The following is a 24621-nucleotide window of genomic DNA, read 5'->3' as shown; positions in this document are numbered from 1 at the left end:
CCTTCCCCATGAGTGGGTATCGCCACAAGACAGTGAGGTTTGAGATAAGAGTTTTCCTTTTCCTAGATGAGCTGCCAACCATGGCTAATGAGCTCAATCTGCCGAAAGCAACTGGTTTCAAAGAGCCAGTAACCTGCTTTTGCCCCTTCTCCTGTCAGTGGAAATGGTTCCACTAGGCTTAGTAGCTAAGCCACACATGAAAGCTAGGAGCTGGACTTGGTAGTCAGAGGCTATTTGAGGTGCACGCCATTGGGAGCATTTAATAGGTAGTGGGAGCTTATTCCCCCCGACCACCCCCAGCTATCATAACTTCAAAGAACCTTAAGGAATAATATAGGATTAATGGGCTAAAAATCATAGATGAAAACTTGAAGTTAGGGGACTGGTCCAGTTCTGTGGCTAAGTACAAAGGTAACCAAAATTCATTGGCTGAGTCAGAGGCAGGATACAGATAATGGTTCAGGTACTGCCTGCTCTTCTGAATTAGTCAGTAGTTCCTGTTTACATTTCAGATTTCCAGCATCTGCATATATTTGTTTTTAGGCTTTTGACTTCCATATGTCAAATCCCCAAGAATGGCAGCCTGTGATTGATCACGGCTACATTTACTGGGGCCAGATTTGTTCGGCCTATTTTACAGCCCCTCACATCTGGAGTCAAAAGATGGTTTGGACTGTGTCTGGAACTTGGGTAGTGTCATGCCTAAGACCTGCTTTGGAAGTGCCCCTTACAGCCATTCTGAATCAGAATCAGATTTATTATCACAGACAGGATGTTGCCAAGTCCAGAAGAATTGAGATACAAAGAAAAGTTGAATAGGTTAGAACTTTCATCATAGTCATAGACATAATCATACTTTATTGATCCCTGGGGAAATTGATTTTTGTTACAGTTGCACCATAAATAATTAAATAGTCGTAAAACCATAAATAGTTAAATAGTAATATGTAAATTATGCCAGGAAATAAGTCCAGGACCAGCCTATTGGCTCAGGGTGTCTGACCCTCCAAGGGAGGAGTTGTAAAGTTTGATGGCCACAGGCAGGAATGACTTCCTATGATGCTCTGTGTTGCATCTCAGTGGAATGAGTCTCTGGCTGAATGTACTCCTGTGCCCACCCAGTACATTGTGTAGTGGATGGGAGACATTGTCCAAGATGGCATGCAACTTAGACAGCATCCTCTTTTCAGACACCACCATGAGAGAGTCCAGTTCCATCCCCACAACATCACTGGCCTTACGAATGAGTTTGTTGATTCTGTTGGTGTCTGCTACCCTCAGCCTGCTGCCCCAGCACACAACAGCAAACATGATAGCACTGGCCACCACAGACTCGCAGAACATCCTCAGCATCGTCCAACAGCTGTTAAAGGACCTCAGTCTCCTCAGGAAATAGAGATGGCTCTGACCCTTCTTGTAGACAGCCTCAGTGTTCTTTGGAATGTAGAATATTGAGGGAAGATTTGATAGAGAAATACAAAATTATGAGGTGTATAGATAAGATAAATCCATCAGGCTTTTTCCACTGAAGTTGGGTGGGACTGCGACCAGAGGTCATTGCTTAAGGGTGAAAGGAGAGAAGTTTAAGGGAACATGAGGGGAAACTTCTTCACTTGGAAGGTCATGAGAGTGTGGAACAAGCTGCCAACACAAGTGGCTGCATCTGAGCTTGACTTCAACACCTAAGAGAAGTTTGGATAGCTATATAGATGGTAGGGGTGTAGAGGGCTATGGTCCCAGAGCAGGTCCATGGGAACAGGCAGGTTAAATGGTTTGGCATGGACTGGAATGGCCGAAGGACCTGTTTCGGTGCTGTAGTTTCTTTTATGACTCTATGACATATTGTGAATTGTGTTGTTCTGTGGCAGCAGTAGAATACAAAGACTTAGCAATCTATAAATTACAAACATAAATGAATAATGCAAGAAAAAAAAAGAATAATACCATCAATGTAGACGGGTGTGAGTTCTCCAAGCTTCTCCTTCCTGAAGTCCACAATCAGTTCCTTGGTCTTACAGATGTTGAGTGTAAAGTTCTTGTTGCAACGCGTTCAAGCAGCTGATTTATCTCATTCCAGTAATCCTCATCGTCATCTGCGATGCTACCAACAATAGTGGTGTCATCAGCGATTTTATACAAAGCATTTGAGATGTGCTCAGCCACACAGTCATGAGGGCGTAGAGAGTAGAGCAGTGGGCTATGCATGCATCCTTGAGCTGCACCAGTGTTGAAGGTCAGCGAGGAAATATTATTACCGATCTAAACTGTCTGCGGTCTCCCAGTAAGGAAATTGAGGATCTAGTTAGATGTACCCAGTTTTTGAAGCTTGTTGCTTCGTGCAGAGGGAATGATGGTGTTGAATGGAAAGCTGCAGTCCATAAGCAGTTGTCTAACCTATGTCCTGCGGTTGTCTAATGCTGCAAAGCAGAGCGGAAAGCCAGTGAGCTTGCATCCACTGTAGACCTGTGAGGTAGGCGAATTGCAGCAGATCCATATCTCTGCTAATTCTAGCTGTAACTAACCTCTTGATACAGTTCATTACAGACATTTCAAACTATCATAAATGAAAAAATTAACATCATTGTTTTTCAGAGTTTTAAAATAATTGTTTATAAATTTTCAATTTACTCTGTTTTTAAATGATTCAGAATGAAAGCATATATTTAGACACTAATTGCACAATTTTATTCCATTACAGGGAGGTTTTACTCGGAAGTATTCACTCAGTTCAAAAACTGGAACCTTGCTTCCAGATTTTCCCAACGCACAGCATCTTCTTCTCCAGGGGCCTATTTCAAAGGAGAAGGTACAGATTCTTATCATCCATTATCAACAGTTATCAGTGTAATTCACTTCCTCATTCTAATACAATCAAAACAATTTTCATGAACAATTACAACCATAAACATTTTTTAAAATAATTCCCGTGAGACTGGTAGATTTGGATGCCTTTAAAACCAGTTCCTGAAAAAAAAAATTGAGAATTATTAGTAGAATAATGCTCATCCCATATAAATACATAATTTATTTTAAAGCTTAATGCCTTAAGCCTGTGCACTTAAGGTTAACCTCCACGTTGAGTCAGTGGTGCAATGTTGGCATTCATATTTAGAGGAATAGAGTATAGGAGCAGGGATGTGATGTTGAGGCTCTATAAGGCGCTGGTGAGACCTCACTTGGAGTACTGTGGGCAGTTTTGGGCTCCTTATTTAAGAAAGGATGTGCTGACGTTGGAGAGGGTACAGAGAAGATTTACTAAAATGATTCTGGGAATAAGGAGGTTAACATATGAGGAACATTTGTCCGCTCTTGGACTGTATTCCTTGGAGTTTAGAACAATGAGGGGGGACATAGAAACATTTTGAATGTTGAAAGGCATGGACAGAGTGGATGTGGCAAAGTTGTTTCCCATGATGGGGGAGTCTAGTACGAGACGGCATGACTTAAGGATTGAAGGGCGCCCATTCAGAACAGAGATGTGAAGAAATTTTTTTAGCCAGAGAGCGGTGAATCTATGGAATTTGTTGCCATGGGTGGCAGTGGAGGCCAAGTCATTGGGTGTATTTAAGGCAGAGATTGGTAGGTATCTGAGTAGCCAGGGCATCAAAGGTTATGGTGAGAAAGCAGGGGAGTGGGACTAAATGGGAGAATGGATCAGCTCATGATAAAATGGCGGAGCAGACTCGATGGGCTGAATGACCAACTTCTGCTCCTTTGTCTTATGGTCTTATGGTCACTACTTTTTTCATGATAAAGCTATCTATAATTCTTGTGGAAAAGATATTTTTTGTTTGAAATGTAAAAATACACTGGGGTTCAAATATTTGAAAATCCACAGTAGAAAATCTTATTTACCATATTGTTTTCCCAAGAAAATAAATATGTGATATTACCAGGTCAGCATGGTAGCGTAGTGGTGAGCACAATAATTTACAGTACCAGCAACCTGGGTTCAATTCCCACCGTTGACTGTAAGGACCTTGTACGTTCCTGTAACAGTGTGGGTTTCCTCCGGATGCTCTGGTTTCCTCCCACAGGCCAAAGGCGTACCGGTTAGTAGGTTAATTGGTCATTGTAAATTGTCCTGCGATTAGGCTGGGATTGAACTGTGGGATTACTGGGCGGTGGGGCTTGAAGGGTGGAAAGCCCTTTTCCACACTGTATCTCAATTAATACATAAATAATGTTCCATTTTTAACATTGTTCAAGATTCAAAGTAGGTTTATTATCAAAGTACATATATGTCAGCATATACAAAACTGAGATTAGTTTACACGAGAAGGTCTGCAGATGCCGGAAATCCAAAGCAACACACACAAAATGCTGGAGGAGCTCAGCAGGTCAGGCAGCATCTATGGAAACTAATAGATAGGCGGTGGTTTGGGCCGAGACCTTTCTTCAGGACTGAGAAGGAAGACGGAAAATACCAGATAAAAAGGTGGGGGGAGGAGAAGGAGGCTAGCTGGAAGGTGATAATCAAGGAAGGTAGTGCACCCGTGGCTGACAAGAGAAATTAGGGATAGTATCAATTCCAAAGAAGCAGCATACAAATTAGCCAGAGGAAGTGGATCACCTGAGGACTGGGAGAAATTCAGAGTTCAGCAGAGGAGGACAAAGGGCTTAATTAGGAAGGGGAAAAAAGATTATGAGAGAAAACTGGCAGGAAACATAAAAATGGACTGTAAAAGCTTTTATAGATATGTGAAAAGGAAAAGACTGGTAAAGACAAATGTAGGTCCCCTGCAGACAGAAACAAGTGAATTGATTATGGGGAGCAAGGACATGGCAGACCAATTGAATAATTACTTTGGTTCTGTCTTCACTAAGGAGGACATAAATAATCTTCCAGAAATAGTAGGGGACAGAGGGTCCAGTGAGATGGAGGAACTGAGCGAAATACATGTTAGTAGGGAAGTGGTGTTAGGTAAATTGAAGGGATTGAAGGCAGATAAATCCCCAGGGTCAGATGGTCTGCATCCCAGGGTGCTTAAGGAAGTAGCCCAAGAAATAGTGGATGCATTAGTGATAATTTTTCAAAACTCGTTAGATTCTGGACTAGTTCCTGAGGATTGGAGGGTGGCTAATGTAACTCCTCTTTTTAAAAAAGGAGGGAGAGAGAAACCGGGGAATTATAGACCGGTTAGCCTAACGTCGGTGGTGGGGAAACTGCTGGAGTCAGTTATCAAGGATGTGATAACAGCACATTTGGAAAGCGGTGAAATGATCGGACAAAGTCAGCATGGATTTGTGAAAGGAAAATCATGTCTGACGAATCTCATAGAATTTTTTGAGGATGTAACTAGTAGAGTGGATAGGGGAGAACCAGTGGATGTGGTATATTTGGATTTTCAGAAGGCTTTTGACAAGGTCCCACACAGGAGATTAGCGTGCAAACTTAAAGCACATGGTATTGCGGGTAAGGTATTGGTGTGGGTGGAGAGTTGGTTAGCAGACAGGAAACAAAGAGTGGGAATAAACGGGACCTTTTCAGAATGGCAGGCGGTGACTAGTGTGGTACGGCAAGGCTCAGTGCTGGGACCCCAGTTGTTTACAATATATATTAATGACTTGGGTGAGGGAATTAAATGCAGCATCTCCAAGTTTGCGGATGACACGAAGCTGGGTGGCAGTGTTAGCTGTGAGGAGGATGCTAAGAGGATGCAGGGTGACTTGGATAGGTTGGGTGAGTGGGCAAATTCATGGCAGATGCAACTTAATGTGGATAAATGTGAAGTTATCCACTTTGGTGGCAAAAATAGGAAAACAGATTATTATCTGAATGGTGGCCGATTAGGAAAAGGGGAGGTGCAACGAGACCTGAGTGTCATTATACACCAGTCATTGAAAGTGGGCATGCAGGTACAGCAGGCGGTGAAAAAGGCGAATGGTATGCTGATATTTATAGCGAGAGGATTCGAGTACAGGAGCAGGGAGGTACTACTGCAGTTGTACAAGGCCTTGGTGAGACCACACCTGGAGTATTGTGTGCAGTTTTGGTCCCCTAATCTGAGGAAAGACATCCTTGCCATAGAGGGAGTACAAAGAAGGTTCACCAGATTGATTCCTGGGATGGCAGGACTTTCATATGAAGAAAGACTGGATGAACTGGGCTTGTACTATGTATGTTTCTATGTATGTTTCTATGTAAGCCAAGTGGGTGGGAAAGGTCAAGGGCTAAAGAAGTAGGAATCTGGTAGGAGAGGAGAGTGGACCATTAAGAGAAACAGAAGAAGGAAGAGACCCAGGAGAAAGTAATAAGAAGGTGAGAAGAGCTAAAAGTTAGATGGGGACTAGAGAAGGAGAAAAGAGGGTGGGGGAGGAATTTGTTTACTGGAAGGAGAAATTCATATTCATGCCATCAGGTCGGAGGCTACCCAGGTGGAATCTAAGGTGTGGCTTCTCCACCCTTAGGGTGCCAAGATGAGGCCATGGACCAACATGTCAGACAGGAATGGGAATTGGAATTAAAATGTTTGGCCACTGGGAAATTCCACTTGTGGCAGATGGTGTGGGCATATTCTGTAAACCCAAGAATCATAATCAAATTAATGAAAGACAGTAAAAGTGAAACAAAAAAACAGTGAAATGCAGAAAAGTAGAATGTTAAGTGATCAAATGATGGGCACACCTATGGCTTATGTGCTTCATTGCAATTATATACATCTTGCATGGCATATAACTTATATTTAGAATTATGTTCATTGTTTTCTGTGACTATGTCAAATTTTGTTGCCTTTCTAACTTTAGAGCGTGTGTAACAATATGTTGAAGTGTAATTATCTATGTATGTTACATTGATGGTTACATTGTAAGATATTGTTTAAATATAATTTAAAATCACAAAAATCATTTATCCAGTAATTAAAATCGCTTTGCTTTATTGTTCTGTCTTTCCTATGACTCTATCCACCGAAGCAGCTCTGAGAACGGTGCATTGGTCGTGAGATCTCACCTCATACTTTTTTTTCTCTAGTGTTTTGTTTCTTTGCCATGATTTAATTTGTACCAATTCAAAATTTTGTATCTTGTTCCTTAATTATTCTATAATGTGCTCGTCATCTGAAAAACATGCCAAAAATAACTACAGTTTCTTGAGTATCTTTAGCTTGTTAAGTCTCAAGTGAGGTTATTTAATGCTTTAATTCTGAAGTTTTGAAACAAAAGCTGCATTGCTTTAAGTTATACTGAATAGGAAATACGTCCATTTAATGGCACACCCTTCCATCCAAACACAGGAGATTGATTTATTGAGGGAATCTACCAGAAACAATGCCAGCCATTTCACTCTTGATAGCAGTCTGTGGACGTGTCATTTATCCATTAACAATTGGGCAGACAGCAATCTGATTACAGGGTGTGCTGGTGACCTGGTGTCCAAGGAGAGAAGAAATAGGCAGCAGGTTGGGCTGGAGACTGGTTATCAAACACTGTACTAGTGAGTGAGCTGAAGTTGGTGTCCTTAGTTACATACCAGTTCTTATTTTGTTAATTAGTAAGGGAACAGGGTTTCCAATCATTATATTCCACATTTGTTTCTAAATCTGTTTATTTTGTCACCTTTCCCCATTTTGCCATTGTTTCTTTTAAATGTAAATGTATCTAATGTTTTCCTCTATTGCCTTTTTGTGAAATCAAAACATTAGCTGCTTTTTTATAAATGGCTGCATGTTGGTTGGCAGGGTGGAGATACGTCTCTACCAAAGGAGGTGTAAGGCACTCCTTCCCTCTACTAGCCTGCAGGTCACCCTTGGGCAAGGTGTAGCACCTGCTTAGTGCCCCAATTAGGGCCACATGAAACCATGGGAGAAGGTGGTGAATGGTCGTATGAGCAGCTGTTGCATATCACAAGTCCTGGTTTTGCGACCTCTAATGCCGGGCTGACAATCTCTGAAGAGTATTGATAATGACTGGGGTCACCTGTCTCATAAGGACACTGCCCAGAAGAAGGCGGACCCTTTCTGTGGGAAAAAATTGCCAAGTACAATCATGGTCATAGAAAGATTGCCAAGTACAATCATGGTCAAGCAATTGCACGTTTCTAAAGAGGAAAGAAAGAAAGATTGGTGTTATTTGTCACACAAAGAGTAATGCACGTCAACAACCAGTGCAGTCAGAATATGTGTTGAGGCCAACCTGCAAGTGTTGCCATACTTCTGGCCACCATTAACTTGCTCACAACTTACCGAACCTGACCTGTACTTGCAGAATTTTGAAGGAATAATAAGGTAGATTTACAACGCACCGCCCAAGCACTGAAGTAATTCTATGGAATATAGAAAGGGTATTGTTTTATTTCCATGTGAAATAACAAGTCATTGGGTATACTTAAAGCAGAGGCTGGTGGATTCTTGATTAGTCAATGCGTGAAGGGATCTGGGGAGAAGGCAGGAGATTGGGGCCGAGAGGGAAAATGGATCAAGCTTGATGAAAAGGGGGAGCAGATTCGATGGGTCAAATGGCCTAATTCTGCTCCTATACCTTATGGTTTATGAAAAACAAAGTACCAGGTGGAAACCCACATGACAGCATACAAGCTCCTCATAGACAATGGAGGGAATTGAACACTGATCACTGATTGCTGGTGCAATAATAAAGTATAAAGTATAATAGTGTTATAGTACACACTTCTGTAATAGCACTACATAAACCACAAACAAGCCACACTATTTCTGTGCTCGAAGCATCTGCTTCCTCAATTTTAGGGTAATTCTATACATAAAAGTTGCTGGTGAACGCAGCAGGCCAGGCAGCATCTCTAGGAAGAGGTGCAGTCGACGTTTCAGGTCAAGACCCTTCGTCAGGACTATCTGAAGCATCTGCAGAATTCCTGTTGTTTAGGGAAATTCTAGGCAGTTTCTTGAGTAGGTTACATGGTCAGCACAATATTGTGGGCCAAAGGGCCTGTAATGTGCTGTAAATGTCAATGTTCTATGTTCAATGTTTATCTACTGCTTCTTTTTTTCACTCATTTATTCCTGGTGTTTTTAGAGTTTTCTTCAACACTTCAAGTTTTCAGCCTTTGTGGGATTTGCTTCCTTTTTTTGGTGCATATTATTAAAGTAGACCTAGAACCAAGTCTAAATGATTAAAATCATATGCATCTTACAAATCAAAGTTCTTATTGGATTTACCTTACTCAGAGAGATAAAACTGAATTGACGTGGAAGTGGGAGGTCACAGACCAATCAATTGAATGAAATATTGATTGAGATTTCTGTTTGTTTTTCTAGCATTTATGGCCCATTTATTAGGGACCTTGGTTGCAAATTGAGCTGAGGTATTCACAGCAGTTTTTGAGCCTAATAATAATCAATCCCTTGGAATAGCATCTGAATTCATCTGAACACACTTTGAAGAATAGTATTTCTATATGTGTTTGGTTGCCTGTTTTAAGCACATGATGGGAAACCTCAGAGTATGTATGTACCCCTTTTTCGCATTCCATTTAATAATTTATGAGCAAAAGAAATATTGTAAAGTATCTGGAGTACTGGGCCACATACATAGTCTCTAACCCACTAGTCATCGTATCAAGTGGGGATCCACTACCCTATCAAGCTAGCTTCTGAGATGCTTCATCTCAGTTGGTGTATCCCACAATACAGTGTGCAGGAGCCACGTATCTGTTCTCTACCTGCATTCTACTCTGCGTTGCTCATTTATTTATATGTAATAAGGTAACTAGTCACGTTGTTGGGAGCGTGGTAGAAGTGAAGGTTTTTAATTATTTTTTTTCATGTTTTTTAGAGTCATTCTAGCTAGTTTAGAACTAGGGAGTAAGTCGGGGTGATACCTTTTTGTTGACCGTTTAATTTTTTTTAACCTTTTGTGTTTAACTTCACTTAACTTTGCTTAATGCAACTTCAGTACATTTAAGCTCATTAGCAGCACACATAAAATGCTGGAAGAACTAAGCAGGCCAGGCAGCATAGAAACCATAGAAAAACTACAGCACAGAAATAGGCCTTTTGGCCCCTCTTGGCTGTGCCGAACCATTTTCTACCTAGTCCCACTGACCTGCACACGGACCATATCCCTCCATACACCTCCCATCCATGTATCTGTCCTATTTATTCTTAAATGTTAAAAAAAACCCGCAATTACCACCTCATCTGGCAGCTCATTCCACACTCCCACCACTCTCTGTGTGCAGAAGCCCCCCCTAATGTTCCCTTTAAATTTTTCCCCCTTCACCCTTAACCCATGTCCTCTGGTCTTTTTCTCCTCTTGCCTCAGTGGAAAAAGCCTTTCTTGCATTCACTCTATCTACACCCATCATAATTTTACATATCATCTATGGAAAAAATATATAGCATCTATGGAAAAAAAAGTACAGTAGACGTTTCGGGCCGTGACCCTTCGGTAGGACATAAAATCTTGTTAGTTTTAGTTTCACTAGTTTTATCACTTTGAGGTTGTTTGTTTTGCTAGTTTCTTGATAAAGGATCGAATACATTTCTTCAACTTTGAACATTATTATTATTGGATTCTATGGAAGATGCATCAACTAGGATTGACCAAACCCCTTCACCAAGTCTCTGAGCAGTATTGGTTGTTCAAGTAGCCACTATGCAGTGTTATAGAAAATTTGAGTTCTTAGTGTAGTGAGTCTCTGCTCTGACACCTTCCCCACTGATAACATTTGTTTTCAAAGGGGAAAATTAATGTGTATTTTGTATATAATTCAGTTCTTACTCATTCAGCTGGATTTTGCCTAGCCATATTTTTGAAGCCGCTGTGTTTAAATGCTCAGCAGTAAAAATGAGTTGATGTTGATTTTTTAGAACCAGTTTGCAACACACAACTATTTCAAATTTTTGCATTTAGGTGAAGCAACTGAAAATGAAATTTAACTTTTAGATAATCTTGAAAACTTGGATACAAAGGATTAATACCTATAGCTGTCGCAGCTATAGAGTGTTCTATTGCTCACACTCTGAGTACTGTGGACAACTCTAGGCATGATTCCCAAGGAAGGAAGGATTGGCCATTGAATTAGCACAAAATCAGAATCAGGTTTAATATCACCGGCATATGTCGTGAAATTTGCTGACTTTGTGGCAGCAGTACAATGCAAAAGAATCAGAATTAGAATCAGGTTTATTATCACCGTCATGCATCATGAAATTTGTTGACTTAGCAGCAGCAGTTCAATGCAATACATAATATAGAAGAAAAAACTAATAAATAAATCAATTACAGGGTATGTATATTGAATAGATTAAAAATCATGCAAAAAATAGAAATAATATATATTAATAAAGTGACATTGTGTTCAAGGGTTCAATGTCCATTTAGGAACAGCCTCCTTCCATATTGGAAAAAAAACTGAATATTATATAGTGTTCAGTTTTATTATAATAGTTAAATTAAACAAATAATGCATTAAAAGTAGTGAGGTATTGTTCATGGGTTCAAAATCCATTCAGAAATCTGATGGTGGAGAAGAAGAAGCTGTTCGTGATTCATTGAGGTAGTGCCTTCAGGTTTTTGTACCTCCTTCCTGATGGTAATAATGAGCAGAGGGCACATCCTGGGTGATGGGGTCCTTAATGATGGATGCTGCATTATTGAGACAACGCTCCTTGAAGATGTTTTGGATACCACGGAGGCTAGTGCTCATGATATGGCTGACTAACTTTACAACTCTCTGCATCTTACTTATATCCTGTGCAGAAGCCACGCCGCCCCCCCCCCCCATACCAGATAGTGATGCACCCAGTCACAATGCTGTCCATGGTTTATCTGTAGAAATTAACGTGTGTTTTAGGTGACACACCAAATCCTCTCTAAAATGGTTTCTAGTCACCAAGGATTAAATGAAGAATTGTTTAAGCAAATTAAACTGCATTTCCCAGACTGTAGAAGTGATCAATTTTTTGATGATTCTGAGGAATGATTTCCATTGATAAATGAGTCTTGAACAATACTGGAAATTCAAAGTATATTTCTTCTCAAAGTATGTGTACTTTATACAACCTTGAGATTCGTCTGCCATGAAGCAAATGAAGCCAATAGAATCCATTAAAAAGCAGACGAAGACCATCAGACTCAGAATCAGGTTTATTATCGACGGCATGTGTCATGAAATTTGTTAACCTAGCAGCAGTAGTTCAATGCAATACGTGATATAGAAGAAGGAAAAAAAGTAATAAGTAAATCAATTGCTGTATACATGTATTGTTACCCAAGATGGAGCCGAGTAAATTTACACCCCCTGCAGCTTCTTACGGTCCTGTGCAGTAGCCCCCCCTCCCCTCCATACCAGACAGTGATGCACTGTGTCAGAATGCTCTCCACGGTACAACTATAGAAGTTTTTGAGTATATTTGTTGACATATCGATGCTCTTCAAGCTCCAAATCAAGTATAATCACTTTCTTGCCTTCCTTATAACTGCATCGATATGTTGGGACCAGGTTAGGTCCTCAGAGATCTTGACACCCAGGAACTTGAAGCTGCTCACCCTCTCCACTTCTGATCCCTCTGTGAGGATTGGTATGTGTTCCTTCATCATACCCTTCCTGAAGTCCACAATCAGCTCTTTCATCTTATGTTGAGTGCAAAGTTGAGCAACAGTTTGATGATCAAACACTGAATGTGCAGAGAGGGTAAATGAAACAAATCCCGCAAACAATAAATCAAGCAAACAGCATTCAGAACTGAAGTTCATAAAGCCAGGAGTCCACAGAAGCTGATTCAGAAGGCCTCAGTCCAGTACAGAGCTGAGCAAACCCCGCAGAGCAGCCAGCTGAACTGGCCCGTCTCTGACCCTGACCATTTCAATCGGGCCCGGTGCTTAAAATGGTCGTGTAAACAAGGAAACTAAAGGCATGTAAACAAACACTTCTGCACCGAACATTTGTTCACAGGACAGTTTGTAACTCATTTCTGCAATTGGCAGTTTTTGTCGGGTTAGATGATAATCTCAATTCTGAGATGAATAGATTTTGTTAGATTTTGTTAATGTTTGGTATTAGGTCATATAGCAAATTTGTCATATTAGGCCACAGATTAGCCATAATTTCTAGGAAAGTGGGAAGATATGAAGGACAAACTGGTGCAAATCTATTCCCATCTCATCCCTTGCATGATTGTAAAATGTTACCCGTGAGTTACACAAGCCAGCATTCTAATATATTTCATGGTATTTGTATCAACACAGGTAGATACATTAATTATGATGTACAAAACACATTGCCAGTGTATCCTGGATAATGCAATCAATGGGAACTTTGAAGAGGTAAGATTATATAAAAATATTGCAGTGTGATTTCATTGGTGCATGCCGAGTAAAAAGATTTAAGTGACCTTGAATCCAAAAGGAAAAGTTATTCTACTATTTTTACTTTAATCTTCAGATTCAGAAATTCCTATTGCACTTTTGGCAAGGGATGCCAGACCATCTTCTTCCATTGTTGGAAAATCCTGTCATCATTGACATATTTTGTGTCTGTGACTCCATACTTTATAAGGTAAGTATTGGCTGAAGTGATTATAAAGAAGACAGCCAGTGTCACCTGTTTTTTAAAACCAGCATTAAACATCGTGCAACTCTATTTTACGCTTAGTTTTGAATTTTGATGCTGTTTTTTTCATTCTCAGGTAAAAATAAATGTAGAAAGCAGATACCCTAGTGATCTTTTCAAAATTAGTTATCTAATTATTGTGTGAGTGGTAAATCCCATGGAAATAAGAGAAAATCTATCTGAGAAGAGAAAGTGGAACAAGTAGATTCTGGAGACAAAATAAAAAATTGCTTTCATGTATCACTTTTTAAATTGCAAGGTAGAGATAAAAATAGAAGCCAGCTTACAATCAACAAGTCTAAAAACACCAAAATGTTAATCAACATGTAATTTATTTGAATAATATTGGTTTGTAGGATAGGTACAGGATATGGTACTGCTAATGACTGCCCTACTGTTGGACAGAGTAGTGTCAGGGGTCTTTTCCTTAGACTCGACAGAGGACATAACCATTGTTTAGTACTTCATTTGGAAGGTAGCACTTCTTACAGATCTGGCCTCTCTTTGAACTACTATAGCCCGCTTGCTTAGAGTTTTAATAGACAATAGGTGCAGGAGTAGGCCATTCGGCCCTTCGAGCCAGCACAGCCATTCACTGTGATCATGGCTGATCATCCACAATCAGTATCTTGTTCCTGCCTTCTCCCCATATCCCTTGACTCCGCTATCTTTAAGAGCTCTATCTAACTCTTTCTTGCAAGAATCCAGAGAATTGTCCTCCACTACCTTCTTAGGCAGAGCATTCCACAGAACCACAACCCACTGTGTGAAAAAGTTTTTCCTCAACTCCGTTCTAAATGGTCTTATTCTTAAACTGTGGCCTCTGGTTCTGGACTCCCCCAACATCGGGAACATGTTTCCTGCCTCTAGCGTGTCCAATCCCTTAATAATCTGATTTGTTTCAATCAGATCTCCTCTCATCCTTCAAAATTCCACTGTATACAAGCCCAGTTGCTCCAATAAACAAATGACATTCCTGCCATCCCTGGAATTAACCCAGTGAACCTACGCTGCACTCCGTCCAAGCAAGAATGTCCTTCCTCAAATTTGGAGACCAAAACTACACACAATACTCCAGGTGGGGTCTCACCAGGGCCTTCTACAACCTCAGAAGGACCTCTTTGCTTCTATACTCAACTCCCCTTGTCATGAAGGCCAACATGCCATTAGCTTTCTTCACTGCCTGCTGTACCTGTATGCTTACTTTCTGTGACTGATGAACAAGGAAACCCAGATCTCGTAGTACTTCCCCTTTTCCGAACTTGACACCATTCAGATAGTAATCTGCCTTCCTGTTCTTGCCACCAAAGTGGATAACCTCACAGTTATCCACATTAAGCTGCATCTGCCCACTCACCCAACCTGTCCAAGTCACCCTGTATTCTCATAACATCCTCCTCACATTTCACACTGTCACCCAGCTTTGTGTCATCTGCAAATTTGCTAATATTACGTTTAATCCCTTCATCTAAATCATTAATGCTTATTGTAAATAGCTGCGGTCCCAGAACCGAGCCTTGTGGTACCCCACTGGTCACTGCCTGCCATTCTGAAAAGGACCCGTTAATCCCTACTCTTTGTTTCCTGTCTGCCAACCAATTTTCTATCCATGTCAGTACCCTACCCCCCAATACCATGTGCTCTAATTTTACCCACTAACCTCCTATGTAGGACCTTATCAAAGGCCTTTTGAAAGTCCAGGTACACTACATCCACTGGCCATGTCCATTTTCATACATCCTCAAAAAATTCCAGAAGATTAGTCAAGCATGATTTCCCCTTCGTAAATCCATGCTGCCTCAGACCTATCCTGCTACTGCTATCCAAATATGGTGCTATTTCATCTTTTATAATTGACTCCAGCATCTTCCCCACCACTGATGGGTTTTGTGTTTTAGTTTTGTGTTCAAATCTCTGAATTTGAAAGTCAAAGTAATGTAAAATTTATTATCCAAGTCTGTATATGTAAGATCAAGTAGAGTGCAGAAGACAGCAAACTGTGTAAATGCAAATATAAATAAAATAAATAAATAATGAGAATATGCGATAATAAGGTAAAGAATCCTTAAAGTGAGATCAGTGGTTCTAGGAACATTTCAATGCTGGGCAAAGTGAGTGTAGTTATCCCCTTTTATTTAAGAACCTGATGGTTGAGAATCAGATTTACTATCACCAGCATATGTCGTGAAATTTGTTAACTTTGCAGCGGCTGTTCAATGCAATACATGATATAGAAGTTTGTCGAAGTTATAGATGTCATGCTGAATCTCAATAGACTAAGGAAGTAGAGGTGCTGCCATGCTGTACAAACACCCAAGACACAGAAACTTCTGTCTGTCCATCCATGTACTCACTCTGTTTGTACCCAGTGGTAGAATAATTGCATCTAGCCATGTTGCTGTCAAACACTCCTTGTAAGAAAAGTACATGATAGACTTGGTGTTTCTTGAGGAGATGCCAAAAACCATTTGGCAAGATGCCAAATTTCAACAAGTACCAAGATCTGGCCTGTGGTGAGCAGAATTCTCCTTGTAAGATTTTAAATATAGCTGGAGTATTATATACAAGGAGCTACTAGACCATCAATCATCCTTTTCTGGATTTCATGTCTCCCAAGAAGGTCTTGGAAGAGATGTACTGAAGATAAATTCAGAAAAGCTATATAAAAAAAGCTATAGAAGACAAGAGAAATTAGGGATAGTATCAATTCCAAAGAAGAAGCATACAAATTAGCCAGAGAAAGTGGCTCACCTGAGGACTGGGAGAAATTCAGAGTTCAGCAGAGGAGGACAAAGGGCTTAGTTAGGAAGGGGAAAAAAGATTCCAAAGAAGAAGCATACAAATTAGCCAGAGAAAGTGGATCACCTGAGGACTGGGAGAAATTCAGAGTTCAGCAGAGGAGGACAAAGGGCTTAATTAGGAAGGGGAAAAAAGATTATGAGAGAAAACTGGCAGGAAACATAAAAACGGACTGTAAAAGCTTTTATAGATATGTGAAAAGGAAAAGACTGGTAAAGACAAATGTAGGTCCCCTGCAGACAGAAACAAGTGAATTGATTATGGGGAGCAAGGACATGGCAGACCAATTGAATAATTACTTTGGTTCTGTCTTCACTAAGGAGGACATAAATAATCTTCCAGAAATAGTAGGGGACAGAGGGTCCAGTGAGATGGAGGAACTGAGCGAAATACATGTTAGTAGGGAAGTGGTGTTAGGTAAATTGAAGGGATTGAAGGCAGATAAATCCCCAGGGTCAGATGGTCTGCATCCCAGGGTGCTTAAGGAAGTAGCCCAAGAAATAGTGGATGCATTAGTGATAATTTTTCAAAACTCGTTAGATTCTGGACTAGTTCCTGAGGATTGGAGGGTGGCTAATGTAACTCCACTTTTTAAAAAAGGAGGGAGAGAGAAACCGGGGAATTATAGACCGGTTAGCCTAATGTCGGTGGTGGGGAAACTGCTGGAGTCAGTTATCAAGGATGTGATAACAGCACATTTGGAAAGCGGTGAAATGATCGGATAAAGTCAGCATGGATTTGTGAAAGGAAAATCATGTCTGACGAATCTCATAGAATTTTTTGAGGATGTAACTAGTAGAGTGGATAGGTTAGAACCAGTGGATGTGGTATATTTGGATTTTCAGAAGGCTTTTGACAAGGTCCCACACAGGAGATTAGTGTGCAAACTTAAAGCACACGGTATTGCGGGTAAGGTATTGGTGTGGGTGGAGAGTTGGTTAGCAGACAGGAAGCAAAGAGTGGGAATAAACGGGACCTTTTCAGAATGGCAGGCGGTGACTAGTGGGGTACCGCAAGGCTCAGTGCTGGGACCTCAGTTGTTTACAATATATATTAATGACTTGGATGAGGGAATTAAATGCAGCATCTCCAAGTTTGCGGATGACACGAAGCTGGGTGGCAGTGTTAGCTGTGAGGAGGATGCTAAGAGGATGCAGGGTGACTTGGATAGGTTGGGTGAGTGGGCAAATTCATGGCAGATGCAATTTAATGTGGATAAATGTGAAGTTATCCACTTTGGTGGCAAAAACAGGAAAACAGATTATTATCTGAATGGTGGCCGATTAGTAAAAGGGGAGGTGCAACGAGACCTGAGTGTCATTATACACCAGTCATTGAAAGTGGCCATGCAGGTACAGCAGGCGGTGAAAAAGGCGAATGGTATGCTGACATTTATAGCGAGAGGATTCGAGTACAGGAGCAGGGAGGTACTACTGCAGTTGTACAAGGCCTTGGTGAGACCACACCTGGAGTATTGTGTGCAGTTTTGGTCCCCTAATCTGAGGAAAGACATCCTTTGCCATAGAGGGAGTACAAAGAAGGTTCACCAGATTGATTCCTGGGATGGCAGGACTTTCATATGAAGAAAGACTGGATGAACTGGGCTTGTACTCATTGGAATTTAGAAGATTGAGGGGGGATCTGATTGAAACGTATAAGATCCTAAAGGGATTGGACAGGCTAGATGCAGGAAGATTGTTCCCGATGTTGGGGAAGTCCAGAACGAGGGGCCACAGTTTGAGGATAGAGGGGAAGCCTTTTAGGACCGAGATTAGGAAAAACTTCTTCACACAGAGAGTGGTGAATCTGTGGAATTCTCTGCCACAGGAAACAGTTGAGGCCAGTTCATTGGCTATATTTAAGAGGGAGTTAGATATGGCCCTTGTGGCTACGGGGGTCAGGGGGTATGGAGGGAAGGCTGGGGCAGGGTTCTGAGTTGGATGATCAGCCATGATCATAATAAATGGCGGTGCAGGCTCAAAGGGCCGAATGGCCTACTCCTGCACCTATTTTCTATGTATGTTTTCTAAAACAAGACTCTGGTATTTATGAACAAGAGAAAATCTGCAGATGCTGAAAATCCAAGCAACACACAAAATGCTGGCAGAACTCAGCAGACTAGACAACATCTAAGGAAAAAGGTACACAATGAAGGGTTCTGATGAAGCATGTCATCCCGAAATGTCGACTGTACTCTTTTCCATAGGTGCTGCCTGACCTGCTGAGTTCCTCCAGCATCTTGTGTGTGTTGCTCTGGGCTTTATATGTTGTTTCCCAATAAGAAACATTAGCTACTGCTGGAAGGCCATCAGCTTGGTGAAAGATACCTCTGGTCTGTCTGAAGCTTGGTGATCTTCCAATAGAAAGTGTTGCCCCAGTTAAATGCTGCTGATGGGTATGCTTCAGACGCAGATCTGTTATATTTGGTAATTCAGTGAAGCCTCGACAAGCAGTCTGGACAGGAAAGTGACAGTTTCAAGTTTTCTTGCAGTTGCACCCTGCGGGGCTGAAACCAAAGGGGTGGTGGGGAAGGGGAAGGAAAGAAATTTCAGGTAGTTTGTACATAAAGAAAATAACAATGTCGTGCTAATGTGCCTATTATATTATATTGCAATAAATCAGATTCAAATGATAATACAAAAACAACACATACAAAATGCTGGAGGAACTCAGCAAGTTTGGAAGCATCTGTTGAAATGAGTAAACTGTCAACGTTTCGGGCCGAGTCCTTTCTTCAGGACTGGAAAGGAAGTGGGAAGATGCCAGAATAAAAAGGTGGGGGAAGGTGAAGGAGGATAACTGGAAGGTGATAGGTGAAGCAAGGTGGAAAGGAAGGGTGAAGAGGAGTGTAGACCTTAGGAGAAAGGGAAGGAAGAGCAGATAATAATATAGGACTTGGTCCTCACTGAAAATATTGACTTAGTGTTCTGTGTTGTAGTATGTAGTTGCAAATTTTATGAATTAACTAGCATATTAACTAGCACAAATCATAAGAATGAGTGATATCTTTTCCACAATGATTGATAATTTCTTAAATTTGTCTGCATGAAATAAAGTGAAAAGGTTATGTTTTTATCACCCAGGTCCTGACAGATGTACTTATTCCTGCAACAATGCAAGAAATGCCAGAGAGGTAAGAATTTGTTCGCAGAAAGTGGAAGTAATTATGAAGTTATTCTGTTACATTATGGAAAAAATATTGATATCAGCGATGTACTGTAGATGCTAAAAAGCATTCATTGGAAAGTTTTGTGGCATTAACAACAATTAATTGTGAATGTAAGGGGTTCATTGTCAATAGATAGTTAACAGAGATACACCTCTACCAAAGGAGATCGTGCCTTCCCTCCGCTAGCCAGTAGGTCACCCTTGGGCAAGGAGCAGCACCTGCTTAGCCTCCGAATCAGGGTCATGTGAAGCCACGGGAGCAGGTGGTGGATGGTCGTATAAGCAGCTGGTGCATATCACAAATCCTGGTTATGTGGCCACTGATGCCAGGCAGACAGTCTCTGAAGATCATGGCTGGGGTCACTCATCTTGTAAAGACACTGCCTGAAAGGAGGCAATAGCAAAACAATTCTGCAGAAAAAATTGCCAAAGACAGTCATGGTCATAGAAAGGCCACGATGGGCTATGTCATACAACACGACGCATAATGAATTAATGTAGCAATGTTCATTGATGTGACATGCAATTTTATAGACCAATTTTTGCTAAATTTATAAAATAGAGAAGGACCTTTTAAATAAATTCAATTTTGAAGAAATCCCATTGTTGGTCATAGCCAGACCACTGTTAGCTAGAAGGATTACTAAGTTTTACCTCCGGCCAAAAACAATGGTTCTGCATCTGCCCTTTCAGTGGAAGGGCATCGACAGAAATATGGACAAGAGAGATTTTCAAAAATACAGCATATGAACATCAGTACTGACCAACTACAAGCATTATTAAACCATGCAACCCTCAATCCTGCTCTGTCATATAATTAAAGATATAAAATCATCCATTAGTCTTGCAAGACCATGGATCTGCACCTGGAAAGTCTTCACTCTCCAGGGCGCAGGCCTGGGCAAGGTTGTATGGAAGACCAGTAGTTGCCCATGCTGCAAGTCTCCCCTCTCCACGACACTGATGTTGTCTAAGGGAAGGGCATTAGGACCCATACAGCTTGGCACCAGTGTTGTCGCACAGCAATGTGTGATTAAGTGCCTTGCTCAAGGACACAACACATTGCCTCGGCTGGGGCTCGAACTCACAACCTTCAGGTCGCTAGTCGAATGCCTTAACCACTTGGCCACGTGCCCATACATATAACATGAATATAATCTGTCTGCCTGTGGTAAACATTTTATCCTGTTATTTATCAAACTTCATCTTTAAAACACTTAAACACTACTTCCACTGCCCTGTAAATGGGCAGCACGGTAGCATAGCGGTTAATGAGACATCATTACAGCTCTAGGTGTCAGAGTTCAGAGTTCAATTTTTGGCTCTGTCTGTAAGGAGTTAGTACATTCTCCCCGTGAGTGCGTTCGTTTTCCCTGGGTGCTCTGCTTTCCTCCCACAGTTCGAAGATATAAAGGTTAGTAGGTTAATTGGTCATTCTAATTTGTCCTGTGTTTAGGCAAGGGTTAAATAGGGAGGTTGCTGAGTGATGTGACTCATTGGGCCAGAGGGCCTGTTCTGCAGTGTATCTCTAAATCAATCAACAAAAAAATAACTTGACTTTAAATAGGAGCAGAATTAGGCCATTTGGCCCATTGAGTCTGCTCTGCCATTTCATTATGGCTGATTCATTTCCTTCTCATCAGTAATCTCCGATCTTCTCCCCATATCCCTTTATGTCCTGACTAATCAAGAATCCTTCAACTGCTGCCTCAGACATCCCCAATGACTTGCACTCCACAGCCGCCTGTGGCAACAAATTCCACAGATTCACCTGTCTCTGACTAAAGAAATTTCTCCTCATCTCCATTCTAAAAGGATGCCCCTCTTTTCGGGGGCTGCGTCCTCTGGTCTTTAGCTCCCCCACAATGGGAAGCATCCTCTTCCACATCCACCCTATCAAGTCCTTTCAACATTCGACAGGTTTCCATGAGGTCACTCTTTTCCGCCGTAGTCGCAAACATTTCTTTTCAAAAGTGCTTATAAAAATGGGGGACCATGCTATTACAACTTTGACATCAGAGTTCAGAGTTCAGTTCCTCTGCTGTCTGTAAGAAGTTCGTATGTCCTTCCCGTGACCACCTGGGTTTCCTCCCACATTCCAAAGATGTACCAGTTAGTAGGTTAATTGGTTATTGTAAATTGTCCTGCGATTAGGCTACGGTTAAATAGGTGGGTCGCTGGGCATCACTGTTCTTTGGCAGGAAAGGCCTTTTCCACAGTGTATCTCTAAATAAATTAATCAATAATACAGTTCCAAAAACACTGAAGCTTCTGAAAGAAATAAATTTCCCTCAACCCTGTCTTAAGCGGGTGATACCTTATTTGACCTCCTAGTTGTTTATTTTATCCCAAAGAGAAACCATTGTCTCCACAAGAATTCTGTCAAAACCTCTCTGATCTTTATGTTTTCACCAAGTCCTCCCAATTGCCGGTGTATATAAGCCTGACTTATCTAATATTATCTCAAGTGGCAACCTACTTATTCTTAGCTTCAGAGTCATAGAAATTATTAGACCTGCTTCCAATGTATTAACGTTGTTTTGTAAATATGAAGACCAAATTTCAAAGTACATTTATTATCAAAGTGTGTATACTGTATACAACCTTGAGATTTGTCTCCTTGCAGGCAGCCACAAAACAAGAAACCCAAAGGAACCCATCAGAAACACAACTAACACCCAGTGTGCAGAGAGAGAAACAGAACAAATTGTGCAAACAATAAAAATAAACAAATAGCATTGCGGATGAAAGTGAGTCCATAGACTCAAAGCCCAGAGCAGGCCCATAGGCTCAGCCATAGTACAGAGACCAGATTTAGATGTAGCTTCACAAGCGCCCTGTATAATTGAAACATTTTGCTTCAATTCCCCTCCCAGTAACTTTCTGTTAACTTTCCTTGTACTTATACCACCTTTCACAAGCCATGTACAAAAACATCCATTTCCAGCTCAGCCCTGCGATCTCTCATGACTTACATAATGTGCAGACATCCCACCTCTCCTGGAAGATCCAGGAGTCTCCCACAAATTAATGGTGGCTCCCTGATGCCGGCAAATTATATACAATGTCCCGGAAATTGATTTTTTTGAGAGCGAGCGTGAGAGAACGTGCGAGAGAGAGAGAGCGAGCACAAGAGCAAGAAAGCAAGCGCGAGAGAGCGAGCGTCAGTGAGAGCGACCACGAGAGAGAGAGCGCGAAAGCAAGCGCGAGAGAGAGCGACCACGAGCACAAGAGCAAGAGCGAGAGAGTTCCAAAAAATGTCAGAGTGGCAGAGTGTTCCAAAAAAAGAAAATATAAAACGTACGTCACCCCAGACTACACTAAAGTGTACCCCTGCCTAATAGGGGTCAAAAATAATGACAGTGCTGCTCCCTGCACTGTTTGCAACAGTGACTTTTCTATTGCCCATGGTGGGTTAAGACTGTAAGAGACATGTTGAGGTGAGTTTAACAGCTGTCATTCGTTCATTAGCATAGCTAACGTTATTTAAACTAGCTGACTAGCTGCTAAGGAGCTACTCTATTGCAGACATCCCACCCCTCCTGGAAGTCTCCTGCAAATTGATGGTGCTACCTCCCTGAAATGAGTTTTTGCAGGGTGGGATGTCTGTAATAAGTATATTTAATTTTTCCTGACAATTTCACATTATTGCACTCTATTTACTATCAGACCTTTGTACATTTATTCCTTTCTACAGCTTACGTTTAGTACAAGTCTGATAGCAATAGATCCAATTTTCAGGAAGCATCCTTTGCTCTTACAATCATTTCATTTCTCAGACCATTCGGGAGATGGCACATCTATACTGCAGTGTCGACAATCTTCCTGCATATGAATTGGACCCAAACAGCCTCTGTGGTTTACTTGAAGAAGACGGGCAAAGCAATATGGCAAATGTAACTCCAGGTGTATGGTAGTGAGCAAAAGCTGATTTGTGACTGAGATACTTGGAACCATAAAGAAATGAAGCAGTGCATTTACTCAGCTTGTATAATAATAGATATAAAAAAACAAATTATGTTTTTTGTCATCGTAATAATCTTTTAGGGTGACGGGGTGAAGATATATCTCTACCAAAGGAGGTGTAAGGTGCTCCTTCCCTCCACTAGCTTACAGGTCACCCTTGGGCAAGGTGTAGCACCTGCTTAGCTCCCCAATCATGGTCACGTGAAGCCGTGGGAGCAGGTGGTGGATGGTCGTATGAGCAGCTGGTGCATATCACAAGTCCTGGTAATACAACTGCTGATGCCAGGCAAACAATCTCTGAAGAATATTGATAATAGCGCCCTGTATAATTGCCCAGAAGAAGGCGATGGCGAAGCACTTGTGTAGAAGCATTTGCCAAGAGCAATCATGGTCATGAGACCATGATCGCATATGTTATATTACATAGGCACATAACGTTGATGATCTTTTGGACAGTTTGATTCAGAGGTTTCTGACTGTGAGAAAAGGTCTATAGGTTAAAAAATATTATAGATAAAAGGGTAGGATTAACAACTAATTCATGTTTTCTTTTTATCCAGTTTGCTGGCAGACATCAGAAATTTTGCCAAACATTGGGAGCACTGGATATCTTTATCACTGGAAAACCTCCCAGACAATCTGGCTGAAAAGAAGTTGCCCATTGCACAAAGATTTGTGTCTTCTCTAAAGCGGCAAACGTCATTTTTGCATCTTGCACAGGCAGGGTTTGAACTAGTTCTTTGTTACCAAACATTTAATTTCTTTTGTGTTCCTGTAAACAGTTCCATTAATTAGGTTTATGTGTTCTTCCGCGCAGATTGCTAGACCAGCTTTATTTGACCAGACTGTTGTGAACTCCATGGTGGCGGACATAGAAAAGGTGGACCTAAATAGCATTAGCTCACAAGCCCTCCTTGCTGTATCAGGTGGAGCTGACCAGGAATTTGAGCTGTATTCTGATTGTAAGTACAATACTAGATATGCTGTGGTAGTGTTCAATTTTTCTTAGCAGTCTGGAAGTAGTAGCTTAAGGGCCGAAGCCTGAAGGAATGTCTGCTTGTGTGGGTAGGTTGGAGAGAGGATGAGAGAGAAGAAAGGGGTTTGTTTCGTTGCTTGTTGTGTTCTATGTCCTACCAAGCATTGTAGGCATTGTACGTTGG

At 41.2% G+C, this 24621-nt stretch overlaps 1 protein-coding gene across 1 annotated transcript in view; it reads left to right on the top strand.

Annotated features, from left to right (window-relative positions):
- The window catches only part of rfx6 (regulatory factor X, 6), a 75568-nt gene that overhangs the window by 8773 nt on the left and 42174 nt on the right, over positions 1-24621 (top strand). Inside the window, exons 7-12 of the mRNA XM_072280787.1 lie at positions 2699-2806; positions 13165-13242; positions 13361-13474; positions 19411-19460; positions 24022-24181; positions 24279-24423. Coding sequence (XP_072136888.1) covers positions 2699-2806; positions 13165-13242; positions 13361-13474; positions 19411-19460; positions 24022-24181; positions 24279-24423 — 655 coding nt within the window. The remainder of the gene's footprint in view (positions 1-2698; positions 2807-13164; positions 13243-13360; positions 13475-19410; positions 19461-24021; positions 24182-24278; positions 24424-24621) is intronic.

This window comes from Mobula birostris, chromosome 2 (assembly GCF_030028105.1).
Source record: "Mobula birostris isolate sMobBir1 chromosome 2, sMobBir1.hap1, whole genome shotgun sequence".
Lineage (NCBI taxonomy): Eukaryota > Metazoa > Chordata > Chondrichthyes > Myliobatiformes > Myliobatidae > Mobula > Mobula birostris.
This window is presented reverse-complemented; position numbering and strand designations above follow the sequence as displayed.